At 43.0% G+C, this 17,703-nt stretch overlaps 1 protein-coding gene across 1 annotated transcript in view; it reads right to left on the bottom strand.

Annotated features, from left to right (window-relative positions):
* The window catches only part of CDH5 (cadherin 5, type 2 (vascular endothelium)), a 49,775-nt gene that overhangs the window by 7,759 nt on the left and 24,313 nt on the right, over window positions 1–17,703 (bottom strand). The window contains exons 8-13 of the mRNA XM_006863632.1: window positions 11,494–11,782; window positions 9,976–10,092; window positions 8,991–9,155; window positions 7,854–8,041; window positions 7,421–7,671; window positions 907–1,049 (exon numbers count right to left, since the gene is read on the bottom strand). Of these exons, the coding sequence (XP_006863694.1) occupies window positions 907–1,049; window positions 7,421–7,671; window positions 7,854–8,041; window positions 8,991–9,155; window positions 9,976–10,092; window positions 11,494–11,782 (1,153 nt within the window). The remainder of the gene's footprint in view (window positions 1–906; window positions 1,050–7,420; window positions 7,672–7,853; window positions 8,042–8,990; window positions 9,156–9,975; window positions 10,093–11,493; window positions 11,783–17,703) is intronic.

The following is a 17,703-nucleotide window of genomic DNA, read 5'->3' as shown; positions in this document are numbered from 1 at the left end:
AAGTTAAAATAATGTAAGGTTAGCATTAGATGGAGTCCTGGTGTGGTTCTGTGGGTTAACACACTGGACTGCAAAGTCGGCTTGAACCACAAGGTCAGCGGTTCAAACTCACCAGCTGCTCCTCGGAAACACTATACAGAGTGGCTATGGGTGGGAACCAACTCGGTGGCACTTAACAACAACAAGAAGCATTCGATGGGAAAACTTCAGGAATCTCTGAAGGCTGGGCACGGCTGCTGTGCTGGAGGAAGGGGGCCTGGCTGGCATAGTAAGCGGTAAAGGCTCTCCAGGTAGCACCTGTGGGGCCTTGGCCAACTTACTCCCTTTATGAGTCCTTGTGGTCTTGTAGGTAACGTCGAGGATTGGTGGGATTTTCTCATGCTGGTGAAGGATGCCAAACCCCAACACTTGCCCTTCTCTCTGGCAGAACCTAATGCTCTCTGTGTTAGAAACTTTAGAGGTTGAATTCAGTGCTAACTGTTACATCCCCCAAACAGCATCAACCAGAGACCTCTGATAATAGGAACCACGAGGTACTCACTAAATGATAGCGTTTCACCCCATTTCTGGCACACAGAACCAGAACCTCCTGGAAGGGGCCTGAGAAACAGTGTTTAATAATGCCTTAGACAGTTGTTATCTTGGGACCATATGGGCAGACTGCTTTATAACAGTGCTTCTCAAACTATAAAGTTCATGAGATTCTTAGTCAGTGTGGGGATGGGACCTGCGATTCTTCACTTCTACAAGGTCTCAGGTGATATAGATGGTGCTGGCCCAGGGATCATATGTGGTGATGCAGGCTCTATAGCATCTCAGTCACTAAAATGACAGATGACACCAGGTTTGCAAGAATGAGAGAAGAGGACGAAGAGTCCAGGTCCCCCGGAAGATGGGGTCACTCACCACTAGAATCCAGTTCTTTGGCCTCCACAGTCAGGTTATACCAGGGGTAGATTTCTCTGTCCAGCTCTTTCTCATTGTAAATGTTCCCTTGTTTGGTTACTCGGAAGAAGTGGCCCTTGTCACTGGTCCTTCGGATGGCATATCTGCCAGGGGAGAGAGTTTTATGGTTTTTCACTGCCCTTTGCAGAATTCAAGTGCCTCAGCATAACAAGGCCCTTCAGGATCTGTCCCCTGTGTCCTTCCGCATCCCCTACCCCACTGCTTGCCCACTGCTCTGTAACCACCCAGCACATTGAGCGAACCTGTCCGTCAGCACAGAGGGATTCACGGCAGAGAGAGAATCCCTGTGATTTTAGCAACGTTGCCCTCACTAGACTGCAGGTGGTACCTGGGGTTCCACTGATAGCACTGTTAGAACGGAGGCAGCTCTAACAGCTCAGTTAGGATTAGTTTATGTGATTAGTGAAAAGAGCCAGGGAGACAGGAAAAAGGAGTTGGAAGAGGTAAGAAGCTATTGAAAGGGACTTCAATTTGTAAAAAAAGAAAACAGAAAGAAAAGTCCCCCCCCCCCCAAATCTAGGAAAAAGGATATAAAGAAATTAAAAAAAAAAAAGGGGGAGAGGAAAAAAATGCATACATCCATACATGTACATGTATATATTGATATGAATATGTATGTTGTTAGTGCCGTCGAGTTGGGTCTAACTCATGGTGAACATGTGAACAGCAGAAGGAAACACTGCCCAGTCCTGCACCATCCTCACAGTTGTCATGTGTTGCGGCCTCTGTGTCAGTTCATTTTGTTGGGGTCTTCCTTTTTTTCAGTGACCATCTACTTTGCCAAGCATGATGTCCTTTCCAGGGACTGGTCCCTCCTGATAACATGTCTGAAGTATGTGAGATGAAATCTCTCCATCCTCTAGTCCAAGGAGCATTCTAGCTGCACTTCTTCCAAGGCAGACTTATTTGTCCTTTTGGCAGTCCATGGTACTGTCAATGCTCTTTGCCAACACATAATTCAAATGCATGAGTTCTTCTAGATCTTCCTTATTTATTGTCCAACTTTTCACATGCATACGAGGTGATTGAAAATCACCTTGTGTCAGGTGCACCTTAGTTCTCAAAGTGACAACTTTGCTCCTTAACACTTTGAAGATACTCCTTTTGCAGCAGATTTGCCTAATGCAATGTTGTTTGATTTCTTGACTGCCATCTCCATGAGTATTGATTGTGGATCCTAGTAAAATGAAATCTTTGACAACTTCATAATTTTCTGCATTTATCATGATATAATTTTTTGGTCCAGTTGTGAGGGTTTTCATTTTCTTTACATTGGAGCACAATTCATACTAAAGGCTGTGGTTTTTGATCTCAGTAAGTATTTCAAGTCCTCTTTGCTTCTCCCAATCAAGGTTGTATCAACTGCATATCACAGTTTGTTGATGATCTTTCTCCAATCCTGATGCCATGCTCTTCTTCATGTAATCCATTTTAGTGGATTATTTGCTTAACATACAAATTGAATAAGTATGGTAAAAGGATATAACCCTGGTACACGCCTTTCCTGATTTTTAAGCTATTCACTATTCCCTTGTTCTGTTTAAATGACTTGGTCTATATAGATAGGTTCCTTATGAGCACAATTAAGTATTCTGGAATTCCCATTCTTCACAATGGTCTCCATAAATTTGTTATGATCCACATAGTCGAATGCCTTTGCACAGTCAGTAAAGCACAGGTACACATCCTTTTTGGTATTCTCTATTTTCAACCAAGATTCATCTGACGGCAGCAATGATATCCCTTGTTCAATGTCCGTTTCTAAATTCTGCTTAAATTTCTGGTTCCCTGTCAATGCACTGCTGTAACTGTTTTTGAATTACCTTTTGCAAAAATGTACTTGCATGTGATATTAATGATAGATTTTCACATTCTGTTGTGTCATCTTTCTTTGGAATGGACACACATATGGATCTTTTCCGATCGGTTGGCCAGTTAGCTGTCTTCCAGATTTCTTGGCACAGATGAGTGAGCACCTCCAGTGCTGCATCAGTTTGTTGAAACATTTTAACTTGTGTTCAGATTGTATGTGTGTATTATGTATTGGGAGACAATTGAAGCTTTCTACTCCTATAAAGAAGATTTATAACTTCAGAAACCTTATACAGGGTCGCTTTGAATCAGAACAGACTTGATGGCATGCATAGCAGCAGTATGTATGTGTGTATATATATATGTGTGTGTGTGTGTATGTGTGTGTGTGTGGTGGTGCGGCACTGTAAGATAAGCACTGGACTGCTAATCAAAAAATTGGTGGTTCAAACCCACCAGCTGTTCCAAACCCACCAGTTGTTCCTTGAAAACCCTATATAGGGTTGCTGTCAAAGCATACCATATGTATATATTATAGCTCTTGATAGGAATCCTGGTGTGGCGTGCTGGGATAGGCACTGGACTGCAAGGTTGGTTTGAACCACAAGGTCGGCAGTTCAGATTCACCATCCGCTCTTCAGAAACTCTTTATAGGGTTGCTATGAGTCGGAATCAACTCAAAAACACTTAACAACAATAATACACACACACGATAGGAAAACAGATATGTGCTACTATTGAGGAACATTCCGGAATAAATAGAAACCAACGAAATAAAAAATGATATAATAAAAGAAAACTTTGCTGAACTGAAGAAAAACCCAAGTCTAAAGATTAAAGGAGGTGAATTAATATCAGGTATAACTTTGGTAGCGTAGTGGTTACGAATTGGGCTGTGAACCTTAAGGTCAGCGGTTTGAAACTACCAGCCGCTCCGTGGGAGAAAGATGAGGCTTTCTTCTCCCGTAAAGATTTACACCCTCGGAAACCCTGTACAGGGTCGCTATGGGTCGGAACCGACTCGATGGCACTTAACAACAACAACAAATAACTTTCAAAAGAAATTCATCTTTAGGCATACCCTGATGAAACTTAAGAATTTCAAGACTTTGTGAAGAAACTGAGAAGAATCCAAATGGAAAAAGAAACTCCTTATTTTCAAAAAAGAGAAATCAGATGCGTCAGAGTCTACACAAGAGTCAATGTTCGAAAACAGTGATAGCATTTTTGAAGGGAAATGGCTGGTATCTGAGGGTTATAGAGCTCATGCAAATGTTATTATTATAAGAAGGCAAAAAAACAAAAAACAAAACAAAACCTAAGGTATTTGTTATGAGATGGATTTTGAAAAAACACTTTGAAAATGAAATCCATCTAATTAACAAATGCTTTCACATAATTGGAATTCTCCCATGAATGTTTTGAAGTCCCTCATATATGTTTTGGGAGAAAGATGAAGCTTTCTGCTCCTGTAAAGATTTACAGCCTCAAAAACCCTATACTCTTCTAAGAGTCAGAAGTGACTCAACGGCATACAGCCACCACCAATATAAAGTAAAAACCTGATTTTGGAAGAATGAAATGAGCTTGTTTATTTTTCATACATAGGAGAGCAATGGCTAATTCATGTGTGTGTAATATTTATAAGTAGAAAATATATGAGTTCAGGAAAAAATTAATTTTGCAGGTAGAAGTAAATCTTGCTGGTAGAAGTAAAAACAGATGTACTCTATCCAAATATCTTCTTGTTATTGTTAAGTGCCACAGAGTTAGTTCTGACTCATAGCAACCCTGTAGAGGGTCTTTGAGGAGATTTGGTGGGTTTGAGCCACCGACCTTGAGGTTAGCAGTTCAGTGCTTATCCTATAGGGCCATAGTAGGACCCCATAAAAATATGTAGAAGAAAAAAGAGGAAAGTAAAAAAAAAAAAAGAAAAAAGACTGTATAGCAAAGATGGGGGAAGGGACAGTTATTATATTTGAGAAATAATTAATGTAAAACAAGATGGAAGAAATAAGACCAAACATAACATTTATGATGAAAAATGTCAATAGGTTAAATACCAGTAATCTCAGTTTGGATTAAAAAGCAAAACCCAACTACACTCTATTTTCAAGAGACATCTTAATGCCAAATGACTTAGAAAAGTTAAAAATAAAGTTGGAGAATTTTATCAGGCAAGTCTGAGTAGCACGAAAATAGGACAGGTGAAATGAATATCAGGTAACATGGAATTGAAGGCAAAATGTTTAACGGAAAAAAACAGTGAGCAATTAATTAATGAATCAAAGTTAAAGTCACAGTGAAGGTAGAATAAAACTTTGCTTACTGTATAGGAAAATGAAGACACATATAACAAAAGCTTAGCTATTCTGGAAAAAAAATGGATGGAAATACAATTATGTTACATTGAAGATAGAAGTTAAATCAAGACAAAATTACCATTTTGAAAATGATGACAAACATGAAACCTAAACCATTCTCTTATATAAACCCTTGGATCAAATACTAAACAAAAATAACTAGACGTTTTAGAATAGTTGTTGTTGTTAAGTGCCATCGAGTAGGTTCCAACCCATAGCGACCTTTATAGGGTTTCCAAGGAGCAGCTGTTGAGTTTGAACCACCAACCTTGTGGTTCACACTGACTTTGCAGTCCAGTGCATTAACCCACAGAGCCACACTAGGACTCCAATTTAGAATAGAAATACAATGAAACAAGTACTCCCCAAATTTCTGGGATGTGATAAAATGGAGGCTTATATTTTGTACCTTAACAATGTAGAAATATTAACGCTTTCAAATTTGATACATAAACATGAGTCGCATTATAATTAGATTTTTAAAAACCTTGATAGAATAATTTTAGAGTTCATAAGAAAGCATGAATAATTGAGAATGGATAAAAAATATACAAAATAAAGAGATGGTAAGAGAGGGATTTGTCTTATGTACTCTAAGATATAGCATAAAGCTACCAACAATAAAGTAGAATAACTTTGCTATGCATCATTAAATAAAATAAAGAATTCAGAAATAGATTCAGGTCTGCACAGGAGCTTGGTGGTGGTGGTGGTAGTTATGTGCCATGGAGTCGGTTCCGACTCATAGTGACCCTGTATAGGGTTTCCGAGGCTGTAAATCTTTATGGGAGCAGAAAGCCTCATTTTTCTCCCATGGAACAGCTGGTAGTTTCGAACTGCTGACCTTGCGGTTCGCAGCCCGATTCGTAACCACTGAATAATGCCTTATCTAGGAAATGGCAGCAGCACAAAGAACCTGGGTGGTCAGGTGGTTTGCATCCACCGGGAGCAGATAGGCAGGGGTTCATTTGGATGTATATGGAAAAGCCATGTACTCGAAGGTTCTTGGGACACAAATGAGTTTATGCTTGACTGCTAATAGAAAGGCTGGTAGTTCGAGCATACTCAGTGGTGCTCTGGAAGAAAAACCCAGAGATGTGTTTCTGTAAAGATTTGTTCTTAGTCAATTCTGACTCATAGTAACCCTGTGTAGGGTTTCCAAGGAGCATCTGGTGGGTTTGAACCTCTAACTTTATGATTAGAAGTCAAGTGCGTATCCTACAGCACCACACCAGGACACCTGTTGAGCAGTTCTACTCTGTAACATGTGGGACCACTAGGAGTTGGAATCAACTGGGTGGCACTAGGCTTTTGGGTTATCAAATGTTGTTAAGTGCTGTTGAGGTGGTTTTGACTCACAGTGATCTTGTATAGGGTTTCTGAGAAGCAGCTGATGGGTTTGAACCTCTGACATTGCAGCTAGCAGTCCAGTACTTATCCTACAGTGTCACATAGGGTGGAAATATTATGAGGCTCTAAAAAGTATGAGTTACGTAGTGGTTACAAATCGGGCTGCGAACCGCAAGGTCAGCAGTTTGAAACTTCCAGCTGTTTCGCAGGAGAAAGATGAGGCGTTCTGTTCCCGTAAAGATTTACAGCCTCGGAAACCCTGTACAGGGTCGCTATGAGTTGGAAGCGACTCCACGGCACACAACAACAACAACAAAAAGTATGAGTTAGAACTTTTTGTCCCAGAAAGTAGGGAGGGGAAGTACACTTAAGACAGAGGAGCCAGTAGCAGGGAGGTAGGTATGGTATGATCCCCAAACATGTAAGAACAATACAAATCTGAAACCACGCAACCAAACAACAACAATTCACTATCATTGTATCTATACGAGTATGTGTGTGTGGTTGTGAATAACGGCATGACAGGAACCCACTAAACTAATAACATCATGAAAGGACCAAGAAACTCTGAAATAAGCTAGTATCTGGGGGTTGGGATTAGTGATGATTGTTGTAGATCTGTAAAATAAACATATCTTTTGTGGTTTTCAGAAGACAAATTTAATAAAATATTTCTAATAAAAGGGCTTCAGGTATGACATCTGATTGGTTGTTTTCGGGCCTGTCACTAAGATGGGTGAGCTGCTCCTACCTCTAACAGTCTGGTTGGCTGGGGTCCCTGGAAGGCACTGGGAGAGGATAAGATCCTAGTGGTCATTGGCTCTAACTCAGCCTCTGCCACTTCCCAGGTGATTGCTCGAAGCCCCTCAGTCCAGAGGAGATAACAATTCAAAGATTATCACATGATCCCACACACCAGCAGCCCTCACCCAATGCCACGCCGAGCCGCGTCAGGGTCCGTGGCCAGCACTGAGCCAATCAGAGGTTTCTTTTGGTTCTCACGCAGTTGGAAGTGGTAGAAAGGTTTCTGGAAGACGGGCGGTTCATCTACATCTGTGACGTTGATGAAGATGCGGGCGGTGTTTCTGTGGGAGTTGCTGTCCAGGTAGCGAAGGTTGATGGTGGGGTCCATGGCCTCGATGGTGAAGCTGTAATGTTGGATGCGCTCATAGTCTAGGGGCTGCAGGAGGGCAGAAAATAGTGAGCTTAAGACACTGACTCTCTCCTGGCTCAGTCTCCATGTGTGACAGGTCCAGCTCTGAGCTGAGTTAGGGTGAGCACCTTCACTGGGTGGGTCCTGTGGATGCCAGGACCCCCAACCCCTAAATCCTCTGTTTGGCATTATTGCTGCAGGCTACAGACCTTTATGGGTTTGATGATGCCCTCGTTATGGGTAGCGACCGTCTCGATGGTAAAGGTGTCCTTGTATTCGCCTTGCACGATGCTGTACTTGGTCATCCGGTTCTGGGGTTCATCAGGGTCCTCAACAAACAGAGAACCCAGAGGGCTGCCCACGCGGATGTCTTCCGGCACAGCAAACGTGTATTTGTCTGATGCAAATAGGTCACCCCAAAAGCCACTGAGTTAATGAGATATACAAGGTGACTGTTCCTTTATACTATTTAACATATCTGGGTACAGATAATGGGCATAGTATAGTGATGAAGATGGTAATAATAATGTCAATAACAGTACCCACTGCCATTGAGTAGCTTCCAATTCATAGTGACCCTATATAGGGTTTCTGAAGCTAAATCTTTGCAGGAGCAAACAGCCTTATCGTTCTCTCATGGAGCAGCTGGTGGGTTTGAACTGCTGACTGTGTGGTTAGTAAGTAGCCCAATGTCTAGAGTAATTCTAGATGCCAAGGTCCTGCTCTATCTGTCCATCCATTCATCCTTCCTTCCATGCAACCAACAAGTGGTTAGTGAGCACCTGCTGTATGCCAGTTACTTTGCTAGGGACTAGAGGATGGATCAGTTGACAAGTCAGGAGTTTGCATGTGCACAAGCAGGCCACTTGTGAAAACGTGAGCTGCTCAGGGATGGCCGAGTCTGTGAATTATGTCTCTGGCACTGGAGGCTACAACTGAGTGGAGCCATCCCTTTTCCTTCCCAGCCTCGTCCAGGAAAGGCTTTGCCAGAGTTTTATGGTGGGGGTTTGGTGGAGAGAACCAGTTTATAAGCGGGAACTGGCCTCAGCCCCGGCTCTGGGGTGGAGCTTTGCTATGCCCTGGCTCAATGGCTCAGGGGATGTCCTAGTTGTGGCTTGGGGCTGACCCCAAGGGTCTGGGTGAGCTGCTCCTACCTGGGAGTTGGGCTCGGGGCACAGTGTGCCTCCCCTCTGTGAGAGACCATGACAGGGCCAGCTGGACAGCCTGGGGCATGTGTTAGTGGTTGGGGAGCAAGGTCCCTTCCTGCATTGGGACTTCTCTAGGTCTTAAGCTCACCCTGGTGGGGGAGAAATCCCCAAGATGTGGACCCCAAGGGAGAAGCTCACTCTGGGTGAAGATGGGGAAGTTGTCATTGACGTCTTGCAGAGTGACCAGTACGGTGGCCGTTCCTGATTCCCCATGGAGTCCCTGGGCATCTCGTGCCTCCACCACTATTTCGTATTTTGCCTGTGTTTCTCGGTCCAAGTTTGCCGTTTTTGTGAAAATTACTCCTGCAAAAAATGACCCATATTATCCAGGGAGCTTTTAAAAGACATTGATGCTGGGACCCACCTCCAGAGACCATGAGGTAAACACTCCCAGGTGATACTAATGCACAGCCAGGACTGAGAGCACTGGCCTAAATCCACCACCTCCATGCCCTGCACTGCTGGGCCCAAGCTGGCCAAACCTGGTCCTGGCCATCTAGAGCACTGTGCTATGAAAGCTCAGGAAGCTACACCTAGGCTTAGGGTGCAAGAGTGATGCAGTGGATTAGCGAGGTCTGCCTCGGTGCACTAAAGGATTGTGGTGGTGTCTGTGCCATGTAGCTGTACAGCCTTCTGTACTAAACTACAGTTTAGTCACAGTGAACAATTACTATGGGCCAAGCTCTCTCCATACATTACCTCTCAAACTTCACAGCTGCCCTGTACACTAAAATATCGGCGTTCTAGAGAAGGAACTAAGATTCACAGGTATTAATGGACTTGACCCAGGCCTCTAGAGGTGGTGAGCAGCAGAGCTGGGCTTGGAAGCCAGGTCTGTCTGAACTAGGGCCAGGGCTGTTTGTGTCACTTGCTTGGGAAACAAGATCTTGATTTTGTTCCCTGAACTTGAGTCCATGTCTTGGGTGTCTATCTGCTTCTTTCTCCTCCTACTGGGTGCCTTGTCTTAATGTGGGATACTGAGCACCCCATGGGGCAGTGTTGCTCAATGGTTGGCAACCCCTTTAGGAGTTAGATTGAACTTCCCTCAGCACTTGCACCTGGAATACCACTCCCCCAACCCAACCCCAGGTGATGCATGTCCAGGAGGGTAAGTCACACAGACCAGAATCATCAATGCCAAATACGTCATCTCCTTTCAGGACTTGGTATGTGACAGAAGCGTGGTCTGACACTGTAGGGTCATCTGCATCCACCGCTGTCAAACGGATGACTGAGGTCCCTGCAGAGAGAGAATCCTGGGTATTGCCTTGTGTTTGCCAGCCCCGTACCCATTTCCTGGTCAAGGGAAGGTAGGGCTCAGGCTTCTCCTGAGTCCGGGAAAGAAAAGACAGGTCTGCTCTCAGAGGAGACTGTGTCAGGGCCAAGTGCTTCGGTGGCGGGGGTCCAGCCCTGTCAGCCTTGCAAGGGATCAAGAAAACAAAGGGTTGTATCTATGGGGAAATAGAGGGAGGGGTGGGGTGAATGCTTGGGGCCGTGAGGAAAATGGGGAGTACTGGATTATTCCTTCTCTTTTCTGGAAGGTAGGAGCAAGACAATGGAGATGCCTCTAAAGTGCTGTATCACATCTTTCAGTCTCAATTCAGGGCTCCTATACTTAACAGGAAGGATTGGTCCTGGGGCCTTTTCAAGGACCCTGGACTAAGAGTGTGGGAAGAGCACCCCTTTTCTGGTACCCACTGAAGAAGGACCTCAGGTAACCACCTGAGGTCCAGGTCCAGGCTGGTGACACACTCGGGGGGCAAGATCTCTGGATGCCTAAATCTCCACCTGCCCCTCCCCCCATGGTTCCTAGAGAAGGCCTTTCTTGTCTTGCTGGTGGGCTTGGCACTTTTCATGTGCAAAGGTTAATCCCAGTCTTGAGGGTCAAAAGAAGTGAATGGGGTTTGCCCCAAAGACTTATGAGATGTTTGTGCATCCCTGATGGCCGGGGCTGACCATGGTCAGGTCTTAGTCAATCCTAAAGGTCAGGTCTCAGTCTAAGCTAAGAGAGGTCAATCTGTGATCAGCATCATGTCTCAGATTATAATCATGGTCATGATTCAGTCCATGATCAAGGTGGGTTATGGTTCAGTCTATGTGTACAGTCAGGGCTTCACCTATGACTGGTATCTGGGTTCATTCTATGTGTAGGATCAGGGCTCAGTCTATATATAGGGTCGGGGCTCGTACTATGTGTAGGGTCAGGGCTCAGTCTCTGACTAGGGTCAGGGCTCAGTCTCTGTATAGGATCAGACTCATTCTATGTGTAGGATCAGGGTTCAGTTTATATGTAGGTTAAATGTTCAGTCCCTGTATAGGGTAAGGGCTCAGTCTCTGTACAGGATCAGACTCATTCTATGTGTAAGATCAGGGTTCAGTTTATATGTAGGTTAAAGGTTCAGTCCCTGTATAGGGTCAGGGCTCAGTCTCTGACTAGGGTCAGGAGTCAGTTTGGGGTCAGGTCAGAGCTTAGTCTGGGGCCCAGCATTTCTTTCATGTCATATAAAGTGGCAACATGGGCATTACAACTGCTGCTTTGGCCTGAATTCACTGACTCCCAACCATAGGCAGTAGGTGCTGATGTGAGAGCTGCTTCCAGACTCAGGATGAGGGAAGGAGAGGGACAGACTGGCCACGGTACCCATAGTGGACAGCTCAGGCACGGACGCATTGAACACTCGGTAGGGGAACACAGGCCAATTGTCGTTCACGTCGTGGACTTTGATGGTGAAGCTGGAAGGAGACTCGAGGTTCTTATTGGTATCCTTGTCCACAATGAGGGCAGTGAGGTGGTACTCGGAGGTCTTCTCCCGGTCCAGCCTCTCATAGGCATACACGTCCCCTGTGTCTTCATTGACTTTGAAGACCTTGCCAGCCGACTCGCCTTTGAGTAGGTACTTGGCATTCTTGCGGATCACGCTTGACTTGATCTAGGAAAGAAGGGGCACTGTGAGCTGGGAATGGGTGGTGGCTATGTGTGTTTGCTTGTGCACACACATGTAGGCGTGCCTGAATGCATGTGTGTGTGCACACGTGTGGATGTATAGGTGTGAGTGGGGCCAGCCAGGGGATTCTAAATGTGCCACTGTAGGCCTTTACATTTTTAAAATGAACACCCACCACTGTGGAATGGATTCCAATATATAGTGACCCTATAGGACAGGGGAAGGAGCTCTGGTAGTGTAGTGGTTATGAATCGGGCTGCTAACCTCAGGGTCAGCAGTTTGAAACTACTAGCTTTCTGCTCTCATAAAGGGAGCATACAGGCTTTCTGCTCCCATAAAGATTTACAGCCTCGGAAACCCTGTGCAGGGTCGCTATGAATCGGAACCAACTCCACGGCACATAACAACAATAGGACAGGGTAGAACTGCTTTTTCGGGTTTCTGAGACTGTACATCTTCATCTCTCTCCTGGTGGGTTTCAACCACTAACCTTAAGGCTAGCAGCCCAGTGCTTAACCCACTGCACCACCAGGGGTCCTTTAAAAATGATTAGGTTCTACATTTTAGAACAGTTTTACGTTTGTAGAAAAATTGAGCAGAAAGTACAAAGAACTCTTAAGGAACTGGATGCCACTGGAAAGCGAGGGTCTTGGAGCAGAAAAAATCTGGGTATTTGTGACTCTTAGAAGTCACTTTATTCCTCTGAACTGTAGTTACCCCATTTGTAAACGGGAGACAGATGGCCTCTGAGGGGAATCGTTCTAATGCGCACAACAGCACTGCTGAAAAGCGTTCTCGGAAGGACTGGTTTCCTGTCATATTCCACAAAAAATGGGCACTGGGCCAATGGGCCAATGGCATAACTTGCAAAAGCCAACTTAGATTTTCGGATTTTTTTCTGAGTTACTTGTTAAACACAGTCATTATTAAAGATGATGTGAATTTACAATGATATCATGTTAAAAACAAAGGTACAGTATCAAGCACTGAACTGCTAACCATAAGCTCGGCAGTTGCAAATCCACTAGCTACTCCACAGGAGAAAGGTAAGGCTTGCTTTCTGCTCCTGTAAAGATTTACAGCATTGGAAACCCTGCCTGAGATCACTGTGAGTTGGAATCAAGTTGATGGCAATGTGTTTGGAATGACACAGAAAGAGTCACTTCTGATATGGCTTATACACAAAGGACTCCTTTGTGTGGAGGTTTAGGGTTTCAGGAGGCCTCCAGTTAATGGGCCTAATAGCAGTGTTTCTGTTCTACCTCCTAGTTCCTTTGCTTGGGGTCTTAAAAGTTTGTAAGCAGTCATCCAGGACACAAATGGTCTCTATTCATCAGGAGCATCCTAGTGAGAAACAGCGTCAAGAGTAGAAAGAATATGGAATGTGTGGCGAATTGCTTCCATGAAGAGCGGCCTGCCTTCTTTGCCATGAGAACAGAGCTGGATGGTGGCTGACTACCATTACGGAACATGCTGATCAATGATTTCATAGAAGAATCCTGATCAAAAGAAGAAAAATGCAGAACAGAATTTCAAAATCTCATGTACTCCTGACTTTCTGGAGCCAAGGGGCCTAGATGAACCCCTGAACCTATTGCTCTGAGATAATCTTTAGATTTAAAACCAAAAATAACCCCTAAAGTCTTCTTAAAACTGAACAGTAGTTTAGCTAAAGTGTTGAAAAAAATGATCTGCTTTGAGCATTATGCTCTCTTGTTGTTAGGTGAAGCTAAGCTGAATGTGAATCCAAGCAAAATAAAGTGTTTGACAACTTCAATCTTTTCTCCATTTGTTGTTGTTGTTTTTAAGTGCCATCAAGTCGATTCTGGCTCCTAGCTGAGCTTGAGGTCCAGTGTACTATCCTGTGGTGCCACACCAGGACTCCTTTCTCCGTTTATCATGATGTTATTTATTGGTACAGTTATGAGGTGTTAATTTTCTTTATATTGAAGTGCAATTCATACAAAAGGCTGTAATCAAGTACTTCAAATCATCTTCACTTTCACAAGCAAGGTTGTGTCTTTTGCATCTCACAGGTTGTTAATGAATCTTTTTCCAATCCTGAGGCCACTTTCTTCTTTATAGAATCCAGTTTCTTGGATTAGTTACTCAGCATACAGATTGAATACATAAGGTGAAAGAACATAACCCTGGCGCAACCTTTCCTGATTTTCAACCATTCAGTTGTTCTGTTCTGACTGTCTATGTGCAGGTTCCTCGTGAGCACAATGAAGTTCTGGAATACCCATTCTTTGCAATGTTGTCCATAGCTTGTCATGATCTACACAGTTGACAGCCTTTTCATGGTCAATAGAGCACAAATAAACATCTTTCTGGTATTGTCTGCTTTCAACCAAGATATATCTGACGTCAGCAGTGATATCCCTAGTTTCACATTCTCTTTTGAATCCAACTTGAATTTCTAGCAGTTCCCTGCCAGTGATTGTTGCAATCATTTTTGAATTATCTTACATAAAATTTTACTTGCATGTTATATTAATGATATTGTTCAGTGATTTCCACATTCTGTTGGGTCACCGCTCTTTGGCATGGGTACAAATATGGATCTTTTCCAATTGGTTGGCTAGATAATTGTCTCCAAATTTCTTGGCATAGGTGAGTGAGGAGTGAGTGCCTCCAGTGCTGCTTTAGTTTGTTGAAAGATTTCAATGTGTATTCCGTCAATTCCTGGAGCCTTGGTGTTTTTTCGCCAATGCCTTCAGTGCAGCTTGTATTTCTTCTTACATTGGTTCTTGGCCATATGCCACCCCTTCAGATGGTTGGACACAGGCCACTTCTTTTTGGTACAGTGACTCTGTGCATTCTTTCTGTCTTCTTGATGCTTTGTGCATCACTCAATATTTTGCCCATGTTGTTGTTATTTAGTGCTGTTGATTCAGTTTCGACTTATAGTGAACCTGTATAGAGTTTTCAAGGAGCGGATGGTGAGTTTGAACCATTGACCTTGTGATTAAAACTGACCTTGTGGTGCAGTGCCTATCCTGCAGTACCATACCAGGACTCCTTCAGTATTTCAAGTTGTGGTTGAATTTTTTCTTCAGTTCTTTCAGTTTGAGAAATGCTGAGCATGTTCTTCTCTTCTGGTTTTCTAACTTCAGGTCTTTGCATATTTCATTATAATACTTGACTTTGTCTTCTCAATCTGTCTTTTGAAACCTTCTGTTCAGCTTTTTTATTTCCTCTTTTCTTCCATTAGTGTTAGCTTCTCTACATGTAAGAGCAAATTTCGGAGTCTCTTCTGGCATTCATTTTGGTCTTTTCTTTCCTGTCTTTTTAATGATCTTTTGCTTTCTTCTTGTATGATCTTTATGTCATCCCACAACTCTTCTGGTCTTCCAACATTAGTGTCAAATGCATCAAATTTGTTCTTGAGATCTCTAAATTCTGGTGGGATGTGTTGATTTGGCTCTTGTTTATTTGCTTTAATTTTCTTCAGCTTCTATCTGAACTTGTATATGGTCTGTTCCAGTCTGCCCTGACCCAGTTTTGGTTGATGACACTGAACTTCTCTATAATCTCTTCCCACAGAGGTAGTCAGTTTGATTTCTATGTATTCCATCTGGTGAGGTCCGTATGTATAGTTACCTTTATGTTGTTTAACAATGGTATTTGCAACAAAGAAGTCATTGGTCTTGCAAAATTCTATCATGTGATCTCCAACATCATTTCTATCACCAAGGCCATATTTTCCAACTACTGATCCTTCCTCTTTGTTTCCAACTTTTGTATTCCAATCAAAAAGTAATTTTCAATGCATCTTGATTACATGTTTGATCAATTTCAGACTGAAGAAGTTGGTAGAATTCTTCAGTTTCATCATTACTGGCTTTAGTGGTTGGTGCATAAATTTGAATAATAGTGGTATTAATGGGTCTTCCTTGTAGACATATGATATCCTATCACAGATAGCATTTTACTTCAAAATAGATCTTGAAATGTTCTTTTTGATGATGAATATGATGCTATTCGTCTTGAATTTGTTGTTCCCAGCATAGTAAATCACATGATTATTAGATTCAGAATAGCCAATATCAGTCCATTTCAGCTCACTAAGTAATGCCTAGGATCTTTATGCATTCATTTCAATTTTTTTTGATAACTTCCAGTTTTCCTAGATTCATGTAGGATAAGCACTCAACCACAGGACTGTGTTTGAACTGCAAGGTTGGTGGTTCAAACCCACCAGTCACTCCTAGGAAACCCTATACAGGGTTGCTGTAAGTTAGAATTGACTCTACGGCACTTAACAGCAATGATGCTTCATATATTCCATGTTCTGATTATTAATGGATGTTCGCAGCTATTTTCCCTCGTTTTGAGTTGTGCCCCATCAGCAAATGAAGGTCCTAAAAGCTTTGCTCCATTCACATCCTTATGGTCATTTCTTCTGTGAGGAGGCAGCTCTTCCCCAGTTGTATTTTGAGTACCTCCAACCTGAGGGGCTCTTTTTCAATACTACATCTGACAGTGTTCGGCTGCTATTCAACTTTTCAGTGGCTAAACATTCAAAAGTAGTTTGCCTCTCCTTCTTTCTAGTTTCTCGTAGTCTGTAAGCTCTGCTGAAACCTGTCTATCATGGGTGAAACTAGTATTTAAAATACCGGTGGCATAGCATCCAGCATCATAGCAACATGCAAGCCACCACAGTACACTAAACTGTATGGGATCACAGTGACAACAGAAACTTGAAAGATTAGATAGAAACTTTAGAGGAGAGTGAGTTTATGAGAGAGGAACAGCTCAGAAAAAGAGGGTGAGAATGGTTTCAGAACTTGAAGAACGTAACTAGTATCGTTATATATAGAATGATACATAGAAATGGTTGGATTGTGTGTTTTTGCTGTGTAGATTTGCAGCAGAAGCACAGAATAAATAAAAAAGAACATCAGAATTTATAACTGGCTAATTATTTGACATTTTACTATTATTAGTGTTCTTGAGGTTATTTATGTCTGTGTACACACACGATGGAAGGACTAAGTAGTGATGGGCTAATGCACACCTTTCCCCAGCTCTGCCTTTGGAGGCATCACATTGGTAGCTGGAAATCAGACAGAGGGGGGAGATTTACACTTTTGTTGTTGTTAGGTGCTGTTGAGTTGGCCAACTCATAGCGACCCTCTGTAAGGTTTCTGAGACTTGAAATCTTTGTGGGAGCAGAAAGCTTCATCTTTTTCCTACAGAGTGGCTGGTGGGCTCAAACTTACGATCTTGTGGTCCACAGTCCAGTGCTTATCATATGGAGTCATAGCTCTTTATTTACACCATTGCTGTTGTAAAGTACTGTGGAGTCAGATCTGACTCATAGCAACCCTGTATAGGGTTTCCAAGGAGCAACTGGTGGGTTTGAACTACCGACCTTGCAGTTAATGGTCCAATACTTATCCTATACTGCTGCACCAAGATTCCATTTACGCCATGAAAATCAATAACTATTACAAAAAATAAAGGCCTTCCCCCTGTATAGCCAGTTGTCAAATATTTATCAGCACACCATTGGTCCCAATCACTTTAGATTTGCAATGGTACATCATATCTCCTCTTCTTAAATCTTAAATCCACTGTCATTGAGTAGATTCTGACTCATAGTGACCCCATAGTACAAAGTAGAACTGCCCCATAGAGTTTTCAAGGCTGAAAATCTTTAAAGAAGTGGACTGCCACATCTTTTTCCTACAGAAGCGCTTGTGGGTTTGAATTGCGAACCTTTGGATCAACTGCTGAGTGCTTTAACCACTGTACCACTAGGGCTCCGTGGCAATGTGTAGTCTGGAGAAAATAAATCCAATGGCTTCTCTTTAGCTCAGACTTCCTATACTTAAACAACCATGGACAGGCAACTTAGACATTGGCTACCTAAATTGAAGGGACGATAAAGGCATGAA

This window comes from Chrysochloris asiatica, unplaced genomic scaffold (genome assembly GCF_000296735.1).
Source record: "Chrysochloris asiatica unplaced genomic scaffold, ChrAsi1.0 scaffold00055, whole genome shotgun sequence".
Taxonomy (NCBI): Eukaryota; Metazoa; Chordata; class Mammalia; order Afrosoricida; family Chrysochloridae; genus Chrysochloris; species Chrysochloris asiatica.
Note: the sequence above shows the minus strand (reverse complement) of the source record. Positions and strands in the feature narration are given on the sequence as shown.